The following is a 27,694-nucleotide window of genomic DNA, read 5'->3' on the forward strand; positions in this document are numbered from 1 at the left end:
CAGGTGAAGAAATAGGCTTAATTTGTTAGGATAGAGACAGTATAGCATTTAGATTAAGAATCTAGACCTGGTTTCAGTTCTTGATCATGTCACTTAACATCAGGCAGCAACTTTTGGAAAGAGAGCTGATTTATTTCTGTTGAATGAAGTCCTTACCCTTTCGAAGCTGGGGAGCTTAGTGTTTAGCTTATTCCCAGGTTTAAACTCAGATACGGAGAAGTGTCAACTGATCTGATCTCTTGCAGTTTAACTTCTTTCCTATAGCTTTACTAGTCTCTTCCTAGATCTACCCTTCATTTCTCTCATTTTGATTTGTTTCATTAGCAATTAGGATGTGACTCACTGGTGATCATGGTTTTAGGTATCTATTTTTCAGGCTGTGTGCTTAGGATGAAAGAGAAGTAGAGAGTCTCCCGTGGATTGCAGACTGCCACACTGAAGTGGGAATGGGAATAAGAACTCTTCTGTCCACATAGCTGGCCTCTCTCTGAATTACTACCTGAACTCATATGTTCTGTTACTCTAAGACAGGATAGATTTCATTTATAATTCCAACTTTAAAAACAATGAATAGAAAATACTGGCATTAAAAAATTATATTATGTATTTATGGCTGCATGAGGGCTTTCTCCAGTGGTGGCCGGTGGAGGCTCCTCTCCAGTTGCAGGGCAGGGGCTTCGCATTGTGGAGGCTTCTTTTGATGTAGCGCACTGGCTTGGGGCGCCCAGGCTCAGTGGTTGTGGTGGATGGACTTGGTTGTCCTGCAGCCTGTGGAATCTTCCTGGGCCAGGGATTGAACCCATGTCCCCTGTATTGGCAGGCAGATTCTTAACCACTGGACCACCAAGGAAGTCTTCATTGGTTGTTCTAAGGCTTGCTTTTTTTTTGAACAGACCAGAGAGAAAGACTGTTTCTTAGTATTCTCTATGTGGTAGCATAGTGGTCGAGAATCCACCTATAGTGCAGAAGACACAAGAGACACGGGCTCCATCCCTGGGTCAGGAAGATCCCCTGGAGGAGGAAATGGCAACCCGTTCTAGGATTCTTACCTGGGAAATCCCATGGGCAGAAGAGCCTGGCAGGCTACAGTCCATGGGGTCACCAGGAGTCCCACACAGCTGAGTATACAGGGCACGTGTGAATCTTAGCCATTCAGTGAAACAGATTTTTTGAAATGAATGAAATGGGAACATGGATTTGGGGTAATAGTATGCGTTATGAAAGGTTAGAGTATTTTAAGTTTCTGTTTGGCTTTTTTCAAATAATATGGAGTAGTAGTAATAAAATATAAGCCTTTAAATTTTTTTCTTTCATTTTTACCTATGATTCTACACATTTTAACCATGTTTTTTCCTAGGTGGTCATGCCTAATCCTGTCAGTTTTCAAAGTAATATATTAAATCTCTGATTAAATAATACAGGATCAATGGAAAATGTGAAAGACAGGAAAGTACCTTTCTTTATGTATTTTTATAAATTGTTTATTAAATTTTAAACATTAGGCTTAATTAATTTAAAAGGAAACATATTGTCACATGCTAAAAAATGCAAAAAGCATAGAAAGGAAAAAATAGTAAAAAGTCTCTCTCAGCTACCTGGTTACCTTCTTTGGAGGCAACTAGTGCTTTCTTTTGGAGAAGGAAATGGCACCCCACTCCAGTGTTCTTGCCTGGAGAATCCCAGGGATGGGAGAGCCTGGTGGGCTGCCGACTATGGGGTCGCACAGAGTCGGACACGACTGAAGCGACTTAGCAACAGCAGCAGCAGCAGTGCTTTCTTTTCTTGTACATTCTTTTCAAGGCAGTCCAGAAACAAGTTTATGTTTGTGTGTGTGTGTGTGTGTATAATATACATATTCCTAATTTTAGGCGCACTCTTGCAGCTTGTTCTTTTCATTTAATATTGTAGAGAGACTTCTGCGATAGTACATAAAGAGCTTCCTTATTATCTTTTTTGTAACCACAGAATATTCTGTTTTATAGATGTATCATAATTTTTCTGACTTGATCATTTAGTTGAAACATGTAAGTTTTTGATGCTGCAAACAATGCAGTGGTAAAAACCTTTCAATATGTAAGAAACTTACAGTCTTTTGTATATGTGTGCATAAATCAGTAGAATAAAACCCTAGCACTGGAATTTCTAAGTGAAAAGGAATACATGTTTGTAATTTTGATGATATTGCCAAAATTCTCTTTGTAGGTGTTAGAGCATGAACATTTTTTCATGTTATTCTAATCTCTTTATATATTATTTTCATTGGCATAGAATTTTCTTTTTTAATGTGAATAGTAGTTGACACAAATTTCCCATTAATAGGATTCCTCAGTGGTTAAACATTTTTACTATTATAAGTACTACTGAAAGTAACATCTATGTAAATTGAACTTGTTTTGAATTATTTTCTTTGGCCAGATTACCAGAGATAAGCTTATTGGGTCAAAGGTCGGAACAGTTTTTAAAAATTATTTATTAGCTATCCCTCATGACTTGCGGGATCTTAGTTCCCCACCAGGGATTGAACCGGTTCTTCCTGCAGTGGAAGCACAAAATTGTAATTACTGGACCACCAGTGAAAGTGGAACTTGCTCAGTCATGTCTGACTCTGCGACCCCATGGACTATACAGTCCATGGAATTGTCCAGGCCAGAATACTGGAGTGGGTAGCCTTTCCTTTCTCCAGAAGATCTTCCCATCCCAGGGATCAAACCCAGGTCCCCCACATTGCAGGTGGATTCTTTACCAGCTGAGCCACAAGGGACCCCCAGGGAATTCCCTATAATGCATATTTAAGACTAAAAATTTCTCAACATATTGCCTAAATTACTTATAAAGAAAAGTTTATCAGTTTATGTAATCAAGAGCATTTTATGAGAGGGCATTTATGAATTTCATTTTACTTCTTTCTTTGCTTATTGATTTTCCTTTTAAAACATTCTCAGGCTACCTGAAAAGTTACAAGTACTGTGTAGAGAATTATTTTTTCCCCTGAAAATGATTGAGAGTAAGTTGCTAACTTGATGCCTTATTATACCCAATACTTCCCTGTGTGTTTTCTGCAAAGAAGATCTTCTGCATAACTGCAACATAGCTCTTCAAGATAGAAAATTAAAATTGACATTGACACATTTTTTTTTACCATCTAGTTTATTCAGATACCATCAAGTTTCACCAGTTGTCCCAGTTATATCCTAAATTACAGCAAAGGGTCTAGTTCAGAATCACACATTCTGTTTAGTTGCTGTATCTCCTTAGGGTCCTTTAGTTTGATCCGTCTTTCCTTAGCTTCCTTAATCTTAACATTTTTTAAAGATTATAGATCATTTATTTCTGTCATACGACCTTCAGTTTGGGTTATCTGATATTTACTTCTGGTTAGATTCCTGCTGTGTATTATCACAGAATTGACGCTGTGCTTCTCTCAGTGTGTAGTCTATCAGGTGACCCATGGGTTTAATTTGTCCCATTGCTGCTGCTGATCACTTTGATCGTGTGATTAGGCGACGTTTGCCAGGCCCCCCTGCTGCTGCTCCATGAGTGTTTGTGGCTGAGCTCTCCGAGCCTGTAGACTCCTTCGTCTCCATCAGACACTCTACTGTCTGCACCCATTGGTCTGTCTAGTTATATCTGTATCTCTGTAGCAACTCACTACCCCCCATTTTATCTGATGGGTTTTACCTTGTTATAATCTGTATTAGCTTGATTGCCACAAATCTGGTATCTTAAAACAACACAAATTTATCAACTTACAGTTTTTAAGTTGGCAGTCTCATTGGACCGGTAAAATTGTGGACCGAAATCAAAGGATAAAATCAGGACTGCGTTCCTTTTGGGATGCTATAGGAGAGAATCCATTTCCTTGCCTCTTCCAGCTCTTAGCAGCTACCTGAATTCCTTGTCCCTCTTCCTTCTTCAAAGTCAAAATTGTGACTTTTCTGCTTTGCTCTATCTCCCTCTGACTTTCTGCCTCTTTCTTCCACTTTGAGTGACCATTGTGATTACAGTGGGCCCATTAGATAACGCAGTATAATCTCCCTGTTTAAGATCATTGTTTAGCAACCTTAATTTCCCTTTGCTGTGTAACCTAATATGTTCGAAGGTTTTAGAAATTAAGATGTGAACATCTTTGAGGGTCATTATTCTTCCTTGTTGTTCAGTTGCTAAGTCGTGTCTGACTCCTTGCGGCCCCATGAACTGCAGCACACCAGGCTTCCCTGTCTTTCACTATCTCCGAGTTTGCTCTACCACACCATCACTGTTTATTTTAATATTCACAGTATCCCAGATTTGGCCAGTGGGAGCCCCTGTAACCTTTTGTATCATTTGCTGCATCTCCATCTTTCTTAGAATACTTTGTTTTCTGGTGTAATAAGGTATTGCAGACTCATCTAGAGCTTTCTTACTCCAGCCTTGAAAGCAGCTGTGCCTCTAAGGAGCCCTGATTCCTTTTATTGAAAATGATATTATGAAGCCAAGATCTGGGCTGTAGTTGTGTTCATGTTGTTGAGGTGTCACCGTTCCTAGTCCCTCTGAATGTACAGACCTACTTTGTGTGTCTATATGCACCTACATACGTACACATATCTGTTGGCTGCTTACTTACCTATCTAGCTAGCCACATCTATTTATGTAGATATTGAAACTAATTTATACCAATATGGCCAATTGTAATCCGATATCGCAAGGCTTAGTCTAGTACTCGTAACTCCCTTTTCTGACATTGGGTAACCTGTTTCACATTATTCTTGATATGTTTTCTTATTTATTCAGTTCCCCTGTATGTGACCTCTCTCCCATTGTGACTCCTTCCGCGTGCTGATCCCCTCCTCACTGCATGTGGGTTCTGACGTCACATATTGGCTTTACCTTCTGCATGAACACTCTTCACTTTCTTCAGGCTTGGCCGTTCCCTTGTGAGGCTGCAGAGTACTGTACGCTCTTGGCCCTGCTTGATTCTGACACCTCGTAGCAGGTCGCGGCCCATGTGGATCCCCTGCTCACCCTGCTTTGCTCCTGCCGTCCCATGAGGGCTGCTCCACTCTCAGATCTGTCTTTGCCCTGCGCAGACTGAGGTGTCATGCTGGATTACTCCTCCCTGGGGATGCCTTGTCAACCTGATTGGGTTTTGACCCACCCAGGCCAGGCTTCCACTCTGGATGCTCTCTTCATCCTATTTACTGGGGCTCTAGCACATCTCCCCTGCTCACTCCCTACAGAGATCCTCTCCGCACCCTACACAGGCTGTGAATTCTCCATGCCAGGCCGCCTCTTTGAGGGAATACCTTCTTTACCCTTATGGGCAAAACCCCCATTTTGGGCCACCCTCCTCTGTGGATGACCATCATGCCCTCACACTCTGTTTGAGTGTGGGGCTCTCAGTATCCCTTCATGGGGCTCCCTTTCTGACCTCTCCTCAGGCCTGATACCCTGACTTCCCTTTCCTGCTTTGTCTGCCTCTCGGCGTTCTGCTCAGGCTCTGATTTCTCATACCAGGCCAAGTTCCCCTGCTGTATGTACATTATGTTCGGTTTTCTTATTTTCATTTTTAAGTTATTCATCTGTAAGTTATACCTTACAGATATTCCATTCTTCATTCATCTTCAACTTTGTATCCTTAGTATCAATATATTGTGTATACCAACCACTATAGGTATTTTAATATAGTCCTGAAAGTCATTTAACGTGGTATACCATAGTTTTACTGGGGGTTCAAATAAATTTGAATAACTTCAGTATTATTTTATTATATTCTACTGGGCCAGTATTTGTCTGATCTTATTTCACATTTGCTTTTATATTTGTTCATACTTTACAAATTGTGATCTCCCATTGCACCTGTAAAGACAATGTTTGTGGAATTTCCTTACTGAGCATTGTAAGCTTGAATGAAGCGGAATGTTTTATTTAAACTTACATAAACCAATTTGCTTTGCCAACATTTTCTAAGCTCTACATAGATCTTTCCCCTTTCCTTTTGTAATATAAACCATCCCATTGCAAGGAAGATTATTTCAGGAAAAGTATATTTTAAATCAGTAGTATAATAGACTTTGGAGTTATTGAAGGTCTAATTACATCGTCTTTGAAACTTTAAAGACCAGTATAGTCTTAACATTTGTATTTTTTATAAGCAGTTTCAGTGATACTGAAAGTCTTTCTTCTCCCCCGCCCCCACATTTAGACTAAAATTGTCAACTTTTTAACAGTTATAGTAATTGTTAAGTTATCACTGTTTGCTCGGAAGTCTTTGTGGTTCCTGAAATATAGAGGCTTATCAGTTCAGTTCAGTTCAGTCGCTCAGTCATGTCCGACTCTTTGTGACCCCATGAATCGCAGCACGCCAGGCCTCCCTGTTCATCACCATCTCCCGGAGTTCACTCAGACTCACATCCATCGAATCAGTGATGCCATCCAGCCATCTCATCCTCTGTCGTCCCCTTCTCCTCCTGCCCCCAATCCTTCCCAGCATCAGAGTCTTTTCCAGTGAGTCACCTCTTCTCATGAGGTGGCCAGAGTACTGGAGTTTCAGCTTTAGCATCATTCCTTCCAAAGAAATCCCAGGGTTGATCTCCTTCAGAATGGACTGGTTGGATCTCCTTGCAGTCCAAGGGACTCTCAGGAGTCTTCTCCAATACCACAGTTCAAAAGCATCAATTCTTAGGCGCTCAGCCTGCTTCACAGTCCAACTCTCACATCCATACATGACCACAGGAAAAACCATAGCCTTGACTAGACGGACCTTAGTTGGCAAAGTAATGTCTCTGCTTTTGAATATACTATCTAGGTTGGTCATAACTTTTCTTCCAAGGAGTAAGCATCTTTTAATTTCATGGCTGCAGTCACCATCTGCAGTGATTCTGGAGCCCAAAAAAATAAAGTCTGACACTGTTTCTACTGTTTCCCCATCTATTTCCCATGAAGTGATGGGACCGGATGCCATGATTTTTGTTTTCTGAATGTTGAGCTTTAAGCCAAGTTTTTCACTCTCCTCTTTCACTTTCATCAAGAGGCTTTTTAGTTCCTCTTCACTTTCTGCCATAAGGGTGGTGTCATCTTCATATCTCAGGTTATTGATATTTCTCCCGGCAATCTTGATTCCAGCTTGTGTTTCCTCCAGTCCAGCGTTTCTCATGATGTACTCTGCATAGAAGTTAAATAAGCAGAGTGACAGTATACAGCCTTGATGTACTCCTTTTCCTATTTGGAACCAGTCTGTTGTTCATGTCCAGTTCTAACTGTTGCTTCCTGACCTGCATACAGGTTTCTCAAGAGGCAGATCAGGTGGTCTGGTATTCCCATCTCTTTCAGAATTTTCCACAGTTTCTTGTGATCCACACAGTCAAAGGCTCTGGCATAGTCAATAAAGCAGAAATAGGTGTTTTTTTGGAACTCTCTTGCTTTTTCCATGATCCAGCGGATGCTGGCAATTTGATCTCTGGTTCCTCTGCCTTTTCTAAAACCAGCTTGAACATCAGGGAGTTCACGGTTCACGTATTGCTGAAGCCTGGCTTGGAGAATTTTGAACATTACTTTACTAGCATGTGAGATGAGTGCAATTGTGCGGTAGTTTGAGCATTCTTTGGCATTGCCTTTCTTTGGGATTGGAATGAAAACTGACCTTTTCCAGTCCTGTGGCCACTGCTGAGTTTTCCACATTTGCTGGCATATTGAGTGCAGCACTTTCACAGCATCATCTTTCAGGATTTGAAATAGCTCAACTGGAATTCCATCACCTCCACTAGCTTTGTTCATAGTGAAGCTTTTTAAGGCCCACTTGACTTCACTTTCCAAGATGTCTGGCTCTAGATTAGTGATCACGTCATCATGATTATCTTGGTTGTGAAGATCTTTTTTGTACAGTTCTTCCGTGTATTCTTGCCACCTCTTCTTAATATCTTCTGCTTCTGTTAGGTACAGACCATTTCTGTCCTTTATCAAGCCCATCTTTGCATGAAATGCTCCCTTGGTATCTCTAATTTTCTTGAAGAGATCTCTAGTCTTTCCCATTCTGTTCTTTTCCTCTATTTCTTTGCATTGATCGCTGAGGAAGGCTTTCTTATCTCTTCTTGCTATTCTTTGGAACTCTGCATTCAGATGCTTCTATCTTTCCTTTTCTCCTCTCTTCTTTTCACAGCTATTTGTAAGGCCTCCCCAGACAGCCATTTCGCTTTTTTGCATTTCTTTTCCATGGGGATGGTCTTGATCCCTGTCTCCTGTACAGTGTCATGAACCTCATTCCATAGTTCATCAGGCACTCTATCTATCAGATCTAGGCCCTTAAATCTATTTCTCACTTCCACTGTGTAATCATAAGGGATTTGATTTAGGTCATACCTGAATGGTCTAGCGGTTTCCCCTACTTTCTTCACTTTAAGTCTGAATTTGGCAATAAGGAGTTCATGATCTGAGCCACAGTCAGCTCCTGGTCTTTTTTTGTTGACTGTATAGAGCTTCTCCATCTTTGGCTGCATAGAATATAATCAGTCTGATTTCGGTGTTGACCATCTGGTGATGTCCATGTGTAGAGTCTTCTCTGTGTTATTGGAAGAGGGTGTATGCTATGACCAGTGCATTTTCTTGGCAAAACTCTATTAAAATAGTCTTTGCCCTGCTTCATTCCGCATTCCAAGGCCAAATTTGCCTGTTACTCCAGTTGTTTCTTGACTTCCTACTTTTGCATTCCAGTCCCCTATAATGAAAAGGACATCTTTTTTAGGTGTTAGTTCTAAAAGGTCTTGTAGGTCTTCATAAAACCGTTCAACTTCAGCTTCTTCAGCATTACTGGTTGGGGCATAGACTTGGATAACTGTGATATTGAATGGTTTGCCTTGGAGACGAACAGAGATCATTCTGTCGTTTTTGAGACTGCATCCAAGTACTGCATTTCGGACTCTTGTGATCTCCAGTAGCATATTGGGCACATAGAGGCTTATAGTTGTATAGAATTGTATATTAACATGTAGAAGCATCAAGCATTTTCCTCCTCAAAATTGTAAGGGACTGTTACACTGCACTATAGGTGTTGATTTTTTTTTTCCTCTGTCTAACATTTTAGTTTTGTCTTTTTGTCAGGGCGAAAGATGACTTTAAACTCCTATCTGTACATATCAGTTTTGAATACACGTGAGAAGCAGGCTGCCACCCCTCTCAATCTCTGGTGACACTAATGTAGTCTGTCTGATCTGAGGCACATTTGGTTGTTAAGCAATGAAATTTGGTTACCAGAGTCACTGTGAAATAACATTTAGCTACAAAATGTATAATCTAATAAAAACAGTTTTCAAATCTGGCCAGTAAGCAATAAGCTTGAGTGTTGGTCTGCATTAGAATCTTAACTTGAATATTAGTTATATAGAAATAGACTTAAATCTGATTGTTTACATATCTTGGACTTGAGCATGGAGTAGTTTGGTCAAGTATGTCTGAGTTTATAATTTTATCAGTTGTACCAGACAAGTTGTAGAGAAAATACTGTAAAATTTGAGGTATGTTTTAAGGGACTGTGTGCTCACTTGCTCAGTTATGTCTGACTCTTTGCAATCCGATGGACTATAGCCCACCAGGCTCTGCTGCCCATGGAATTTTTCCAGGCAAGAACAGTGGAATGGATTGCCATTTCCTCCTCCAGAGGATCTTCCCTACCCAGGGATTGAGCCCACATCTGCATTGGCAGGCGGGTTCTTTACCACTGTGCCACCTGGGAAGCGCCTTTTAAGTGACTAGTTTTCTTAAAAGCTGTAAGAAATGTAAAAAATTAGTAACATACAACTTGTTATTATTAATAGTATACTTCAGTGGTACTTTTAAGTCATTTATAGGTGGGGCAGTGTAACAGTAGTATCATGCCACTATAGTGTAGTGCTGCTAAAAACATCCTGCATCTCACATTTCTGTACATATTAAAATTCTAATCTAAATGTGTATTAATCTCTACTTCTACCATATAAGGGGAAAATGCCTACATGAAGCCTCAGAAATATTTTTTATTGCCAGGTTTCCATACCATTACAGTCAGTATATCAGCTACACACAAATCCGTAAATGCAGCAGAGGCTCTTTTCATTTAGCAGTTATGCTGATTTCATTGCAGTAAGAAGTAGTCTGCTGCTAAGTCGCTTCAGTCATGTCCAACTCTGTGCGACCCCATAGACTGCAGCCCACCAGGCTCCCCTGTCCCTGGGATTCTCCAGGCAAGAACACTGGAGTGGGTTGCCATTCTTTCTCCAAGGCATGAAAGTGAAAAGTGAAAGTGAAGTCGCTTAGTCATGTCCGCCTCTTAGCAACCCCATGGACTGCAGCCCACCAGGCTCCTCCATCCATGGGATTTTCCAGGCAAGAGTACTGGAGTGGGGTGCCATGGCCTCAAGCTGATGTCATTTTTTGAAATATTTCAGTTATAACCAAAATCAGAGAGAGGTGTTTATGTTTTGGACCTTACTGTGTCATTAGCATCTTTTCTAATGCATATTTAATTTAGATGGACATCCTTTAAGGTCTGTGCCTAAAGTTTTAGTTCATATATAATAAGATTAGGGAATATTATGAAAGAAAACCTTGATAAAATATTAGTTGGAATACTGCTTATAAAACTTAAGGGGAAGAGTTGCATTTGAAATCATTACTTTGAGTGTATACACATAAGTTTAGTATTTCTTTCTGCTTTATCTAAATAACCAGGATTAAACATTTTAATCTAGTAACTATGGTTTAAAAAATAGTTTTAAAAAACTAGATTTTTTAATGTATATTCTTTGTTGTTATTCACTTAGAGATATCATATTTTTATAAATAGGAGCTCTGTTTTACATGTTTGGTGTTAGAGTACAAAGATTCATCTGTCTTATCTTTAGGGTCTCATAGTTTAATGACAAGTAGATAAGAAACTGTTTAAAGTTGACTCGCTAGGCTTTTGTTACTGTCTCTGCTATGAGATCAGTTGGTGCCCAGAGGAGGGTAAAATGTCTTTGAACCAGCTGTTGGACCATGGCTCCTCCAGGGTGATCCTATTAAAGGGCTAGGCCCACACACATGAGTACTTCTTGTATCGTATCACCTGGTTGCTTTTGACAACTTTTTAATTCCAAGGTGATGCTTTTTCTGTAACTGTAGATTACCAGGGAAGTTATTTCTATATGTTGTCAATATATATATTTATCGCATACTGTTTATACTGAGGTTTTTGGGGAAAAAGAAATCAAAGGTGAGAGACCCCTGCTGCCCCTTTATTGCGTTACTTAAAAATGTGATAAAGTCATATTTAAATAAGTGATGCAGGCTGTGTGTGCTGTGTGTGCTCAGTCCTGTCTGACTCTTTGTGACCCCATGGACTGGAGCCCGCCAGGCTCCTCTGTCCATGGAATTTCCCAGGCAAGAATACTGGGGTGGGATGCCATTTGCTTGTAGGCTGTAGTAACGGGAATTTATTGATTTGGAGGAATTAAGTCAGATTTATTAAAGTTCTGCTCAGAAAATTCATTAAAGATTTTTCCACATCCTAGGTTTTTTAAAAAAACCTTTGCTGTCAATTTTAAGTTGTTAACCTGTTGTAAAGGAGTTTTGCTAATTGTTTTGATCACTTCCGTCATTTAATCCCCACAGCAACCTGGTAAAGTAGACATTGTTTCTGTTCCTATTTTAGAGATGAAGAAACTGAGACTAATGGAAGTTAAATGACTTAACCACAGTCTCAGAGCTACTGGGTGGCCTGTCTGGTTGGAGCTTGAATCTAAGTCTTACTCATAACTGTATGGTTTTCTATCTTGTTTTTCCACATTGATACATTCTTTACTATACCATGGAGTATTTGCTGTTTCAGGCTGGAATCTGATCACCTTATGGGCTTCCCTAGCGGCCCACATGGTAAAGAATCCGCCTGCAATGCAGGAGATCTGGGTTTGATCCCTGGGTCTGGAAGATGCCCTGGAGAAGGGAATGCCTACCCACTCCAGTATTCTTGCCTGGAAATTCCATGGACAGAGGACTCTGGCTGGCTGCAGTCCATGGGGTTGCAGAGTCAAAGACTTACTTATTTAAAAAATTTTTAAAAAAATTATAGGAGTATCGTTGATCTGTAACCTGTTAATCAAGACTTACCATTTAACTTTGACTATGTGTTAGTTGCTCAGTCGTGTCCATCTTTGCTACCCCATGGGCTGTAGTCTGCCAGGCTCCTCCCATCAATTTGATTTTCCAGGCAGGAATAATGGAGTGGATTGCCATTTCCTTCTCCAGGGGATGTTCCCGACCCAGGGATTAAACCTGGGTCTCCTGCATTGCAGGCAGACGCTTTACCATCTGAGCCACCAGGGAAGCCCCACTTTTGACTGTGTTATTAAAATGAACCTGCAGAAGACAAAACAGAGTCTTCAACCAGCAGAAGACTGCCCTGTTGGTTTCAAGGCAACATACTTTTCCCATTTCCCTGGTGGCTCAGTGGTAAAGAATCTGCCTGCCAAGCAGGAGATGCAGGTTTGTTCCCTGGGTTGGGACAATTCCTTGGAGAAGGAAATGGCCACCCACTTTAGTATGCTTGGCTGGGAAATCCCATGGACAGAGGAGCCTGGTGGGCTGTAGTCCATGGGGTTGTGAAAGAGTCGGACATGACTTAGTAACTAAATAACAGCAACAATAGTCTTCTCTCCCCAATGCTTGATATAACTAACAGCTATCTTTTTGCGGGGCAGGTCTAGCTTAGAGTCAGCATAAAAAATATTTTCTCACCTTTTATTTTTAGCTATTTTAAAAAATAAACATTAATCATTTTATGTCTGTGGTGAATTGTACCCCCCCGCCCTGCTTTTTTTTCTTTTTTTAAACTGAGGGCATAGAAGACACTAGAAGGGGGATATGTTGTGTTTTTTAATGCCTGACTTCCAAAAATGTTTAAATTGGTTGATGAATGATAACCCTTTAAAATTTTTTTCTAAGCTTTTAGAATGTTTCCAAATTAAAGATATAATTTTTAAACAGTGATTGGTTTTGTCTGAAAAATCAAATGTAGGATATTGTTTTGTTTGATCAGCAATATGAATTTTTAAAAGTAATGGTAATTGTTCCAACGTTCTCTATCGATTATTTTATATAACCTGGAATTGTGTGTGCTTTTACACATACCCAAACTGATATGTTGTTATTTTTACTTTATAGGAGCCATCTAGAACAGTTTCAGGAAGATACAAAAGGTAAGAATCCTTAAGACTAAGAACATATTGTAGACCTAAGTATAATTGTCCTCTTAAAAAGAAACTGCATTGTAGGCAGACCACAACTTATTCTCATATACTCTGCAGTCCGAAAACTGCACACAACATGGATTTGTAAAGGTTTGATGAACTTAGCAAAAGAAAACTTAGAGTCATTTTCACTTGTGTATTTAAACACTGAAAAGTATAACAGCTGTATTAGTCAGCTTGGAATGCCATAACAAAATGCCATAGAGGATGGCTAAAATAGAAATTTATTTTCTCACAGTTCTGGAGGCTGTGAAGTCCAAAATCGGTCAGAGTGACAACATGGTCTGGTTCTGATGAGGGTTCTCTTCTTGACTCTCAGAGAACTGCCTGCTTTCTGTGACCTCATGTGATGGAGAGGGTGGGTAACTTGGTCCGGTTCTGTTGGGGAAGGCCCGCCTGCCAGTTGCAGACTTAGCAGCTCGCCACTGTGTCCTCACGTAGTGGGAGGGGCTAGAGAGCTCTGTGGCGGCAGTGCTCTTACACAGGTGCAGAAGGGCTCCAACTTTGTGACCTAGGCACCTCCCGCAGCCTCACCTCCCAGTGCCCTTACATTGGACATTCGGGTTTCAACATAAGAATTTGGAGGGACACAAGCATTCAAACCAGAGCAAGTCCATAGCACCACCTGTTCACAATTGAATAATGCTTTTTACCAGAAAATGTGTTTGAGTGTATGTGCTTATGTATAGGAGGAAGATCAGAATTAAGTATGATAAGTTATTTAACAGAGATGCCTGAAGTAGTAATGTCCCTCCCTGTTGAAGGACAGAAGTTGCAGAAGATGTGGTCATCATGCTTGTGCTAATAATTATAGAATAACGGTAAATCTTATCAAGTCTTCTAATGGCCAGAATGCAGTTATCTTATAAAGAAGGTACTGTTGGTAAAATATTTACTTTTACTTTGTAGGTGAGGGAAATGAGATAAAGAGGTAGAATCATTTCACTGTGGTTACAAAACTAGTCAGTATGAACCCAGATTTGAACTCAGGCAACCTGACTCCAGAACCCACATGCCTGTGCAAGACAACCTCTGTTTTCCTCTGTTTTATGTTAAGTTTAAAATATATGGTTAAAAGTTGAGGATGTTATAGTGTATATAAATAAAATATTGAATAGGAAGAGCTGTAATTTTATTACTAACTTATTAAATAGAAAAGATTTAAATGTTTAGTGATAAAACAATGTTTAAGAAGGCTTACTCAATCAACGACTGAGTAAGTAAATCTGACATATTTGCCACTGCTGCTGCCTTTCATTTTAATTCCTGAGTAATTTTGATATAGGTATAATGAAGCCTGTGATTCCTTTAAACTTCTAACATGTAAGCATTGTTTGGTAATTTTTACTTAACATGACTAGTTTAAACTGGAAAGAATCTTTTTTTGTTTGCTAGCAAGCGTTGTCAATCAAAAAGCTTTGATTTGGCCCATTTGCAAGCCACGTTCTCAAACCAAAATATTTTTATCAGTTTTTGTTTTGGGAAATAAAAATGAACTTCAGTAATGATACCACATTTGTTGTATCATTCATACACATTTAGTTCTTAAGTCAGTTCAGTTCAGTTGCTCAGTCGTGTCCGACTCTTTGCGACCCCGTAAATCGCAGCACGCCAGGCCTCCCTGTCCATCACCAACTCCCTGAGTTCACTCAAACTCATGTCCATTGAGTCGGTGATGCCATCCAGCCTTCTCATCCTCTGTCGTCCCCTTCTCCTCCTGCCCCCAATCCCTCCCAGCATCAGTCTTTTCCAGTGAGTCAACTCTTCACATGATACACCTTAAATTATAATTGGCACTTTTCAGATTTGCATTCTTTAGTTAGAGTCATCAGGGGAATAATTTCCTTACAAATCTTCATCAAAAGCTTAATTTACCATTGATCATTTATTTACCATTTATCATTGTGTTAAATCAGGAAAAAATTGATCTCACATGGTGAATGTTTTTATTTTTAAGCTTTTTAGACCATTATTTTACTTGTGACCTGTTTGTACACTTGTTGCTTCTTTTATTTTCATAGCCTAGAACATGTGGTTTGTTACTTTTCAACTCTGAAAGGTTTAGCCATGTTTAATACTACTAAAAAAAACCAAAAAATTTTTAAAGTTACTAATCATTATTCACAAACTCTTTGCAACTCAGACACAAGATAAAAAAACAAACAAAATCTAGATCTGAACTTATCAATGCCTTATCTAGAGGAATTTGTTGTATTGTATATCAACAGTTCATTACATTCATTAATCTGTCAACAAGTTGCAACAAAGGCTGGAGAATGTATATTTCTTGGAGAGGGTGTCTGCTGATTAATGGGGATGAAAAAAAGGAGGAATGGGCTAAAGGACAGATATTTGGCATTATATGTTAGAAAATATTTTCAGTAAACCAAATAACTTATACATATGGCTAGACAAACTTAAAAAGTCTTTAGAGGATACAAGCCATCCACAAGACCATTTTGTGTGTGTTATTATAAATTGTGAATTAAATATTAATTTTTTCTTACAGTTATCAAGGATGCATTGAATTTGTTAAGCAGTGACTCTAGTTATGCCCTGTTTATTGCATCAACTCGTTTACCTAGAACATTTTTTAAATATTCACTGAACTCCTTTTTATAAAACATGTTTAAATGGGCCTCCCTGGTGATCCAGTGGTCAAGGCTTTGTGCTCCCAGTGCAGGTCCGATCCCTGATCAGGGAACTAGATCCCATATGCCACAGCTAAGAGTTTGTACGCTGCAGCTAAAAGCTCCGCATGCCACAGCAGAGATTGAAGATCCCTGTGTGCTGCGAGTAAGACCCAACACAGCCAAAGAGATCAATATTTAAAAAAAAAAAAAAAACTATGTTTCAATAACTTTGGAAAATTATTTGGAGGTGGGGGTCATAAAGTTTCTGAAACTTAAGGTTTAGAAAGGGTGGACTGGTGGTCATGTATTTGTGGGGTTTTTTTCTCCCCAATGTGTAATTTTCATAATAGAATGTTTATTTGGTTAAGTTTATAGTGATCTCTTTAAGATAATTTACTGTATTTAACATATCAGAAAAGAACATGTATGATAGCCCCTAACAGAAAAACTTCAATTTATAATGAGATAGTGATAGTGTATATGCTGTAATATATTAAAGTTACAATACGGACATTAAACTGATGTTGTAGAAAACATTACCTATAAGAATTAATAATTATAGGAAAAATATTACCTGTTTATATTAAACAAGTAGAGGGAGAGCATATAACAAAAGGTATGATAATAAAACAATATCTCTTACATAAAGTGTTCTAAACTTGAATTCTATTGACAAGCTGCTAAATTTCTATATAAAAGAATATCATGCTTATTTGGGAGAAGAGCTATAGTTTTCATCAGATTTTCAAAGGGATCTGCAATCCAAAGAGGTTATGAACTACTAATAATTGATATATTGTGGAATTGTGGCTCAGCTGGTAAAGAATCCACCGGCAATACAGGAGACCTGGGCTCGATCCCTGGGTTGGGAAGACCCCCTGGAGAAGGGAAAGGCTACCTACTCCGGTAGTCTGACCTGGAGAATTCCATGGACTGTATAGTTCATGGGGTCGGAAAGAGCTGGACACGACTGAGCGACTTTCACTTTCACAACATCTGTTGTCTCTGGGTTATTGGGGTTACTGGAGAGATTGATCATATTATCTGTTTCCCACGGTGAATGTGTATTGTAGTTTTAATAGAGTCTGAGAAGTGGCTTTTGTATTTAGCTGTTGCTGTGTTTATGTGTGTGTGTTTAAAGGGAGAGAGAGCCTACACAGCGGGTGGGGCTGTTAGGATGGTAGGACTGGAGTGGTGGAGGGCAATAAGGCAGTGAACATATTACAATTTGAGGCTAGGCTTGCACTTGCTGGTTATTTAAGAAAGTTACAGTTTAGCCAGTACTTCTGGATATTTGATATCCTTTCTAAAAGGAGGATTTTACTCATGAGCCTCTTATTACTTCTAATTGCGAAACTTTAAAATATCTTATTTTAGCATAAAATTCCTCTAGTTGTAATCTCATGGTGCTGCCAATCTTGTCCTCATGGTAGTTTTAGAATAACAATGTTTTATCCCCCAACACAACACCTTCTACTCTTCCCACAGAAAATTCCCAGAGGGGGAAAATTTTCAGTAAATGGTGGTGTTTATCCTTGATAATACTGTTTATTCTTTTTCCTTTTCTGAACATTTTGGTTAATAACTTTGTAACTAAGGGCAGAGGAGGATTCTTTTTGGAGGTGTATTAGTTAGAGATTTGTGTTAACATTCCTGAATAGAACATTGCAATCTTTTTGGAGTTAATAAAACAATCTTTTATTCTGGGTATTGTGCACTGTACATATCTAGCCCTGAAAATCAGTTAAAACATTTCTGTTTTTAAAATAAACAGAACTAAATTTGGCAATAAGAGCTAGTAACACAATTATTCACAATTATGACAGTATTCTTTACAAACATAATACATAGTAGGGATAAATCACTGATTTTTTTCAGTAATATTCCTTGTTTTGAATTTGTATATTATCATTTGCATAAAGCCTAATAAGGGTTTTTTAATGAATAGATTAAACTTTTTGAAATCTTATTTTAAGCTTGTATGTACATCAAGCAAATACGAACATATTAAGGTGTATCCACATGTTGGGTCTTTATTTGTAGTTGTCAGCATTGCAGTTTGTATTTGAATAGTCATGTGGTTGATGCAGGTGAGTGGACTTTTTTTAAGTGAAAAGAGGCCTTTACAATGATTCTAGTTCTCTTTTATATATGCTGCAACTTAGGTGACACCTGACTCTCTTGAGTTTCCTTCTACCACTCTGCTGGTATTTCCCAGTTTTATTTGTAGTTGTTCCTTTCCTGTACTTACTCTTTATGTGTTGGTGTTACTCAGCACTTTGTCTTATTATTTTTGTTCTGTTTATTTGTACTAGAAAATTTTTTTCACTCTGATGTCTTCAGTTATTATATTACACCTATGCTGATGATTCCAAATCATTAGCTCCATTCCTATATAACCAACAACTTTAAAATATATATTTTTAGATACCATAGAAGCATCTTAAACTCAGCATGTTCAAAAGCAAACTTGTGAAACTTAGATTTCAGTGAAAGTGAATGTGACGTTGCTCAGTCGTGTCTGACTCTTTGCCACCCCATGGACTGTAGCTCACCAGGCTCCTCTGTCTGTGGAATTTTCCAGGCAAGAGTGCTGGAGTAGGCTGCATTTCCTTCTCCAGGGGATCTTCCTGACCCAGGGATGGAACCCGGGTCTCCTGCATTGGAGGCAGACGCTTTACCGTCTGCGCCACCAGGGAAGCCCTAGATTTCAGTAGTTGGTATCAAAATCCATTTTTACTCTAGTCAGAAATCTGGACATTGCTTCTGACCCTTCTTTTTTTTTTTTTTTTTCCACCCCTCACTACCTCGTTAACATTCAGTCATTTACCAAAACTTGTTGAATTTACTTCCTGTGTAGCTCTAGTGCCTACCCACCAATCTAGGATATCATCATCTCTTACATAGATGATTATAATAGCTTCCACACTGGTCTCCCTGCCTTCAGTTTTGCTTATTTCCAGTCCACTTTGTTAAAATGATTCTCTGACTTTCCCTGCTTTAATGACTTCCTGTGACCTTTAAATGAGTCTAAGCTAGTTTCCAAGGCAGGGTGATACTCAAGATAACGTTGGGTGCAGGAGGAAAATATTAGATCTTCTATTTGTATTTACCTTTTAATTTAAAAGACACTAAGACGTTTACACTCATCTCTTGATATGTGGGGTATTGGGTCCAGGACCACCAAAGATACCAAAATCAATGGATGCTCAAGTCCCTTATGTAAAATGATGTATTTGTGTATAATTTATGCATATCTTCCTGTATACTTTAAATCTCTAGAATGCTTGTAATACCTAATACAGTATAAGTGCTATATGAATATAAGTTTTGCATTTTGGAAATTTCTGAAATTCCCTTACTCCGAATATTTTCTTCCATGGGGATTGGTTTAGTTTGTGAATATGGAACCCACAGATTCATAGGACCCACTGATGTGTAGTAACTCACACTCTGTGCTAGTTCAGTTCAGTCGCTCAGTCATGTCCGACTCTTTGTGACCCCATGAATTGCAGCACGCCAGGCCTTCCTGTCCATCACCAACCCACAGAGTTCACTCAAACTCATGTCCATCAAGTCCGTGATGCCATCCAGCCATCTCATCCTCTGTCGTCCCCTTCTCCTCCTGCCCCACAATCCTTCCCAGGATCAGAGTCTTTTCCAGTGAGTCAATTCTTCACATGAGGTGGCTAAAGTACTGGAGTTTCAGCTTTAGCATCAGTCCTTCCAAAGAAAACCCAGGACTGATCTCCTTTAGAATGGACTAGTTGGATCTCCTTGCAGTCCAGGGGACTCTCAAGAGTCTTCTCCAACACCACAGTTCAAAAGCATCAATTCTTCAGTGCTCAGCTTTCTTCACAGTCCAACTCTCACATCCATACATGACCACTGGTAAAACCATAGCCTTGACTAGACGGACCTTTGTTGGCAAAGTAATGTCTCTGCTTTTGAATATACTATCTAGGTTGGTCACAACTTTTCTTCCAAGGAGTAAGCGTCTTTAAATTTCATGGCTGCAGTCACCATCTGCAGTGATTTTGGAGCCACCAAAAATAAAGTCTGACACTGTTTCCACTGTTCCCCATCTATTTCCCATGAAGTTATGGGACCAGATGCCATGATCTTTGTTTTCTGAACGTTGAGCTTTAAGCCAACTTTTTCACTCTCCTCTTTCACCTCATCAAGAGGCTTTTGACTTCCTCTTCACTTTCTGTCATAAGGGTGGTGTCATCTGCATATCTGAGGTTATTGATATTTCTCCCGGCAATCTTGATTCCAGCTGTGCTTCTTCCAGCCCAGCATTTCTCATGATGTACTCTGCATATAAGTTAAATAAGTAGGGTGACAATATAGAGCCTTGATGTACTCCTTTTCCTATGTGGAACCAGTCTGTTGTTCCATGTCCAGTTCTAACTGTTGCTTCCTTACCTGCATACAGGTTTCTCAAGAGGCAGGTCAGGTGGTCTGGTATTCCCATCTCTGTGCTAGTTACTAACTTGTTATTCCCTTGTTCTGTGTATCAGATGATTATTTGATACTGGAGGTATCCTGAAGAAAGTGTATTTTGTTTGACTACCTTCTAAATCTTACACAGTACTGTAATTTGAATGGTTAAATGGATTTACAATTTATTATGTAGTTTAATACTCATAAAGTCAGTAAGTCTGGTGAGGGGAAACTTACGGAGAATATCAAACCAAGCATATAAATGCAAAGGTGGTCATGTGGTGTTTTTAGTTGGCAGGGTACATAAAATCAGATCTGGTTTTACAAATTAGAAAAAAATTTTTTGATGCTTTGGATTTTTAAGTGAAAAATTTAAAAACTCTGTGAGGCATCTCTTTCTGTTATAGCCATTAAAGATAAAAAATGCATGCTCATCTTAGAACTGCACCTTTGAATCTTTATATTTCATAAGTTAAAATAAGTTCCTCAGAAGTAAAGAAGCATCTTCAAATTATACCTTTGTTAAAAACATTATAGTCAGTTTTTGTGAAAACAAAGAAAACTTAAAACCTTAGTTAAAATGTACACTTAAAATTCTTTTCATCACTTTATGTTCTATTTTTTGTGATACAGATAATATTTTAATTATACCATATTCTAAATCATAGTATTTCATTTGCATATATATTTGTGTAATAAATTATATATGAATATATATAATCACATATAATACTATAAATCATAATATAAAATAGATAAATATACATACCAATGTGTATATAGTGAATAAATTTAGAAACCATTTGTTGAAATTCTTCTTAAAATAGTTTTCAGTCTCCTGCTTGCTTTTCCAGTGTCATATCTTATCACTCCTATGTTTACATTTCATGCTTTAGCCATATTGGATTTTTCTGTTTCTCAATAGACCACATACTCTTTCATATTTGCACATTCTTATTCCTCTTTTAAGTCTTGAGTTTAAACATTCTTTTAATGCTGTTCAAAGTGTGGTCCTTGAACTGTTTGTTTCTAACCTATGACAAAGTAAGAATAAAACATAAAAGTAAATATTTAGAAGCCTGAATTTCATTTTGACGTTGTCATCATCACACTCAAGTGCATGATAAGTGGACTTCTTTATGAACAGGATATCGACTAATTCAAGTACCATGGTACATATGTGTTTTTTTTTTTTTTTTTTAACTTTTGCCCTAACTTTTTAGAGCAAAATTGAGGAAAAGGTACACAGGTTTCCCATATAAACCTGTCCTCACATGTGGATAGCCTCCCTCCTACAGGAGGATTTGTTACAGTTGAGGAACTTACACATCATAACCAAAGTCCCTAGTTTATATGGTTCACTCTTGGTGCTGTACCTTCTGTAGATTTGGACAAGTGTATAATGACATGTCTCCATCACTATGTAAAATGATACTATGGTATCATTTCAGTCTCTGATCTTTCTACGCTCCATAGTTTAGCCTTTGCCACAGTCATACAATTGAAACCAGTGTATAGCCTTCTCAGCTTGGCTTCTTTGACTTAGTAGTATACAGTTTAAATTTCCTCCATATTGTTTCATGGTTTAATAGCTTATTTCTTTTTATGCGCTGAATAATATTCCATTTTCTGGATATACCATAGTTTATTTATCCACTTACTTAGGAAAGGGCAATGTGATTGCTCTCAAGTTCTGGCAGTTATGACTAAAGCTTCTATAAACATCCATGTGTAGGTTTCTGTGTAGACATATGTTTTCAGCTCCTTTAGATTAATACCAAGGAGTACGATCCATAATAAGAGTATGTTTAGTTTTATAAGAAACCACCAAACTGTCTCAGAAGCAGCTGTACCAGTTTACATTCCTACCAGCAGTGAATAAGAGTTAATGTTGCTCTATGTCCTCACCAGTGTTGATCCTGATTTTAGCCATTTTAATGTGTGTGTAGCAGTATCTGAATTTAATTTGCGTTTCCCTGATTACAGATGATATGGAACGTCTTCTCATATGCTAAGTTGCCATCTGTATGTCTTGTTTTCTGAGGTGTCTATTAAGTTCTTTGGCTCATTTTTCAGTCTGATGGTTTGTTATTGTTAAATTGTAGAATTCTCTGTATATTTTGGATAATACTTCTTTATCAGATATATCCTTTTGTAAATATTTTCTTCCAGGTGGCTTGTCTTGTTCTTTTAACATTGTCTTTCACAGAGCAGAGATATTTAGAATTTTAATGAAGTTCAGCTATCAATCATGGCCTCCCAGGAGGCTCAGTGGTAAAGAATCCGCCTGCCAGTGCAGGAGACGCAGGTTTGATCCCTGGGTCAGGGAGGTCTCCTAGAGAAGGAAAAGGCAACCCACTCCATTACTCTTGCCTCGGAAATGCAATGGATAGAGGAGCATGGTGGACTGCAGTCCAAGGGGTTGCAAAATAATCAGATACGTCTTAGTGACTAAACAGCAACAACTGTCAACTGTTTTTCTTGGATTGTGCCTTTGCTGTTTCACCTGAGAAGTCGTCAGCATACCCAGAGCCTTCTACATTTTCTCCCATGTTAGTTGTCTTCTGTGGGATTATATATGAATAGTTTCACTTTTCATTTAGGTCTGGATCCATTTTGAGTTAACTTTTGTCAAGGGTGTAAGTTCTTTGTTTTATTTTTCATTGCATGCACACGTCCAGTTGTTTCCCATTTGTTGAAAGACAGTTTTGTTCCGTTATACTGCGTGTACTCCTTGTCAGAGAGTTGGGGCTTATTTGCGTGAGCCTCTTCCTGCTTCTGTCGCCGATCCATTGCTCGGTCTGTCTCTTCTTTTACCAGTACTGCACTGTCACGGTTACTGTAGCTTTAGACTAAGTCTTGGAGTTGGCTGCTGTTAGCCCTCCAATTTTGTTAATTAATATTGTGTTGCCTATTCTGGATCTGGCCTCTCCATGTAAACTTTAGAATTAGTTTGTCAGTAGCCGCAAAATAGCTTGTTAGGATTTTGATGGGGCTTGCATTGAGCGAAAAGATCAATGGGAAATCAAAGGTGGAAAGAAGTGGCGCGTTACCAGACATTGACTCTTCCTGTCCACTAACTGGTTTCTCCACTTACTTAGTTCTTCTTTGGTATCTTTCATCAGTTTTTGTTGTTTTTCTCATATAGATGTTTTACATTTTGTTAGATTTGTACATAAGTATCTCATTTTGTAGAGAGCTAATGTAAATGTATTGTTTTAAATTTCAAATCTCACTTGTTCATTGCTAGTGTGTAGGAAAGGGATTGACTTTTGTGTATTACCCTTATATCTTGCAGACTTGCTATAATTACTTGTTAGTTTCAGGAATTTTTTTGTGTTGGTCCTTTCAGATTTTCTCCATAGGTGATCATATCATCTGTGGACAAAGGCAGTTTTATTTCTTCCTTCCCCGTCTGTATACCTTTTATTTCCTTTTCTTGTCTTATTGTATTACCTAGACTTCCAGTGGTGGCTTCCCTGTATGGACTTCCCTGCTGGCTCAGATGGTAAGGTGTCTGCCTACAATGTGGGAGACCCGGGTTCAGTCCCTGGGTCAGGAAGATCTCCTGGAGAAGGTAATGGCACCCCACTCCAGTATTCTTGCCTGGAAAATACCATGGACAGAGGAGCCTGGTAGGCTTCAGTCCATGGGATCGCCAAGTCAGACACGACTGAGCAACTTCATAGTCACAGACTTCCAGTAAGATACTGAAAAGGAATTGGTGAAAGGGGGACATTCTTGCCTTGTTGTTGATCTTAACAGGAAAGCTTTCAGTGTCTCACCACTAGGTATGATATAGGGGGTGTGTGTGTGTGTGTGTGTGTGTGTAGATATTCTTTATCAGGTTTAGGAAATTCCCTTCTGTGCTTAGTTTGTACTTTTTATTTTTAATCATATATAGATGTTAGATTTTGTCAAATGCTTTTTCTGTGTATGTGTGACACGTGATCCTTCTTTAGCCTGTTACTGCAATAGATTACATAATTGTGTGTGTGTGTTTTTTAACAGAACCAGCCTTGAATAAATTCCATTTGATTTTTGGTGGGTAATTTTTTCTATACATTCTCAAATTCAATGTGCAAATATTTTGTTGAGGATTTTTGCATCAGTGTTCATGAGAGATCTTAATCTTTATTTTTTAGTTTTCTTATGATATCTGTCTGATTTTGTTATTAGAGTAATGCTGGCTTCATAAAATTTAGACATATTCTTTCTATTTTTATTTCTGAAAGAGATTTTAGTAATCTGTATAATTTCTTCCTTAGATTTTGGATGGATTCACTAGTGAACTCATCTGGGCCTGGTACTTTCTGTTTTGCAAAGTTATTAATTATTGATTCAATTTCTTTAATACATACCAGCCAATTGAAATTATTTGTTTCTTCTTGTGTGAATTTTGACAGATTGTAGCTTCCAAGCAACTGATCTGTTTTATCTACATTATCAAATTTGTGATCAGAGTATTCCTTTTTTATTATTTTAATGTCCATGGAATCTTCATTTCTGTTGGTAGTCTGTGTCCTCTCTTTTTCGTAGCTTGGCTGGAGGGCTGTTGGTTTTGTTGATATTTTTAAAGAAATAGCTTTTGATTCATTGATTTTTCTGTATTGGTTTCTTGTTTTCAGTTTCATTAATTTCTGCTCTAGTTCTTGTTATTCTTTTATCTGCTTATTTGGGATTTAAAATGCTCTTTCTTTCCTAGTTTCCTAGGGTAGAAACTTAGAGTATTGATCTTAGATCTGTCTTTTCTGATATATGTGTTCAGTGTACGCATTCTTTCTAAGCACTACTTTCACTGCATTCCACAGATGATAAGTTGTAAGCTTTTTTTATTTTGTTCAAAATACTTTAAAATTTCTCTTGAGATTTCTTCTTTGACCCATGTGTTATTTAGAAGTGCATTGTTTAATCTCCATGTTATTCAGGAGTTTTACAGTTTTCTTTCTGTTATTAGTTCTTGTCTAATTCTATTGTGCTCTAAGACCAGGCACAATATGATTTCTATTCTTTTAAATTTGTGACGGTGGGTTTTATGACCCAGAGTTCGGTTTATCTTGGTCATCTTGCAAGCTAGAAAAGAATGTATATTCTGCTATGCCTGTGTTATTTTTATGTTAGTCATTTGTAAACTAAAATGTGTAAGAATTGAAGAAAATGTGAAGATATATTTACCTTAGAAATCTTGTGTTAAATTTAATCAGACATATTCTTGTTCCATAAATAAAACAATTAAGTAGACATATACTTAAATAAGTAAAAGCTAAAAGTCTTTTTTATTATTTTCAGTTTCTGCTTTTGTTAAAATTATCTAAATCTAGGAAGTAAATTTTACATTCTTTATTTTTCATCTTAATTTACTTAGGATAAAACAAACTTTACTAGACTTTTTAAAAGAAAAGATACATCTTTTTTGAATGTGACAGATGTAGTAAACCAAATTATGATGATGGTGGAAGTAATTTCAAAGAGATACAGACCAAAAGAATTTGTACTTGTTTTGTTGGGAAGTATTACCCCTCCTATAGTGAGTTCAGTTTTTAGCCATTATTAATAGGGAGATGCTAAAACCATAATGGGGTTATTTGCGTTATTGTACTGGCTGCTGAAACAATAAAACCACCAAATTTAAGTGGCATTTATATGCACGGTGTTACATTCACAACCACAAATGGCTTATTAGAAAAAAAGACTGTCACAGTTAAGAAGCTGACAGAAGCAGATCATCAGGATTTCATTAGTGTTTTGTGAGTTTCTTTTCCAGTCTGACTTCAGGTTGCTGACATTAAAAAAGTAGGTATGACAAGTGAAAGATGTTTGCTGGAAGTTGTTGGATGAGTCTGTAGCAAAGTAGATAGTTCATGTAATGCTTCCCATCTACGCCCATAATTTGTTATATTTAGGGATACAGAAGACCAACTCTTTGACGAAGCAGGATAACAGAGGAATTTTTGTTACAATATGATCAATACCTTGATTTCGCTGACGTTACAGTAATGTGAAGAAAGAAGTTACTTTTCACCTTCTTTGCTGACAAACACAGCTTGCTGTGAAGTGTATAAAACTTTGAAGGGACAACAGATGCGGTTTTGCCTTTTTCTTTGTTTTGAGGGAGTGTGTTCTGATTAGATAGAGACAGTGACAGGGACAGTGCTGCAGCCTGTGCCAGACGTGAATCACTGTCTGCTGCTGTCATTGCCAAGGCCTGGTCAGGCCAGCTGAGATCAACAGTCACGACAGGCGTCAATTACTGAGACGCTGATACATTAAAGTTGCAGGTTAAAGAAAATTAAAACATATTAAATGTTACCCTATGCTGATGTATATAGTAATTTTTAGAGGGAAACATTCTGACAAAAGTGTTTGACTTTTAGGATGAACACTTTGTGTTTTTACAAGCCAAAAACAGGTTTTATAAATCAACTATACTTCAGTCTTCATTCTAATCCCCAAAAAAGGCAATGCCAAAGAACACTCAAACTGCCGCACAATTGTGCTCATTTCTTATGCTAGCAAAGTAATGCGCAAAATTCTCCAAGCCAGGCTTCAACAGTATGTGAACCAAGAACTTCCAGATGATCAAGCTGGATTTAGAAAAGGCAGAGGAACCAGAGATCAAATTGCCAACATCCCATCATAGAAGAAGCAAGAAAGTTCCAGAAAAACATCTACTTCTGCTTCATTGACTATGCTAAAGCCTTTGACTCTGTGGATCACAACAAACTGTGGAAAATTTACCAGGCTACCTTACCTGCCTCCTGAGAAACGTATATGCAGGTCAAGAAGCAATAGTTATAGCCAGACATGGAACAACGGACTGGTTCCAAATAGGAAAAGGAGTACGTCAAGGCTGTATATTGTCACCCTGCTTATTTAACTTATATGCAGAGTACATCATGCAAAAATGTAGGGCTGGATGAAGCCCAAGCTGGAATGAAGATAGCTAGGAGAAATATCAATAACCTCAGATACGCAGATGACACCACCCTTATGACAGAAAGCAAAGCAAAACTAAAGAGCCTCTTGATAAAAGTGAAAGAGGAGAATGAAGAAGTTGACCTAAAACTCAACATTCAAAAACAAAGATCATGGCATCTGGTCCCATCATTTCATGGCAAATAGACAGGGAAACAATGGCAACAGTTGACAGACTTTTATTTTCTTGGGCTTCAGAATCACTGCAGATGGTGACTGCAGCCATGAAATTAAAAGACACTTACTCCTTGGAAGAAAAGCTGTGACGAATTTAGACAGCATATTAAAAAGCAGAGACATCACTTTGCCAACAAAGGTCCATCTAGTTAAAGCTATGATTTTTCCGGTAGTCATGTATGGATGGGAGAGTTGGACCGTAAAGAAGGCTGAGCACCAAAGAATTGATGC

At 38.3% G+C, this 27,694-nt stretch overlaps 1 protein-coding gene across 1 annotated transcript in view; it reads left to right on the forward strand.

Moving 5' to 3' along the window:
• PAWR (pro-apoptotic WT1 regulator) overlaps positions 1 to 27,694 on the forward strand; it is a 120,101-nt gene that overhangs the window by 77,441 nt on the left and 14,966 nt on the right. The window contains exon 3 of the mRNA XM_040234514.1: positions 13,147 to 13,181. Within this exon, the coding sequence (XP_040090448.1) occupies positions 13,147 to 13,181 (35 nt within the window). The remainder of the gene's footprint in view (positions 1 to 13,146; positions 13,182 to 27,694) is intronic.

This window comes from Oryx dammah, unplaced genomic scaffold, assembly GCF_014754425.2.
Source record: "Oryx dammah isolate SB20612 unplaced genomic scaffold, SCBI_Odam_1.1 HiC_scaffold_29, whole genome shotgun sequence".
In the NCBI taxonomy this organism is placed as follows: Eukaryota; Metazoa; Chordata; class Mammalia; order Artiodactyla; family Bovidae; genus Oryx; species Oryx dammah.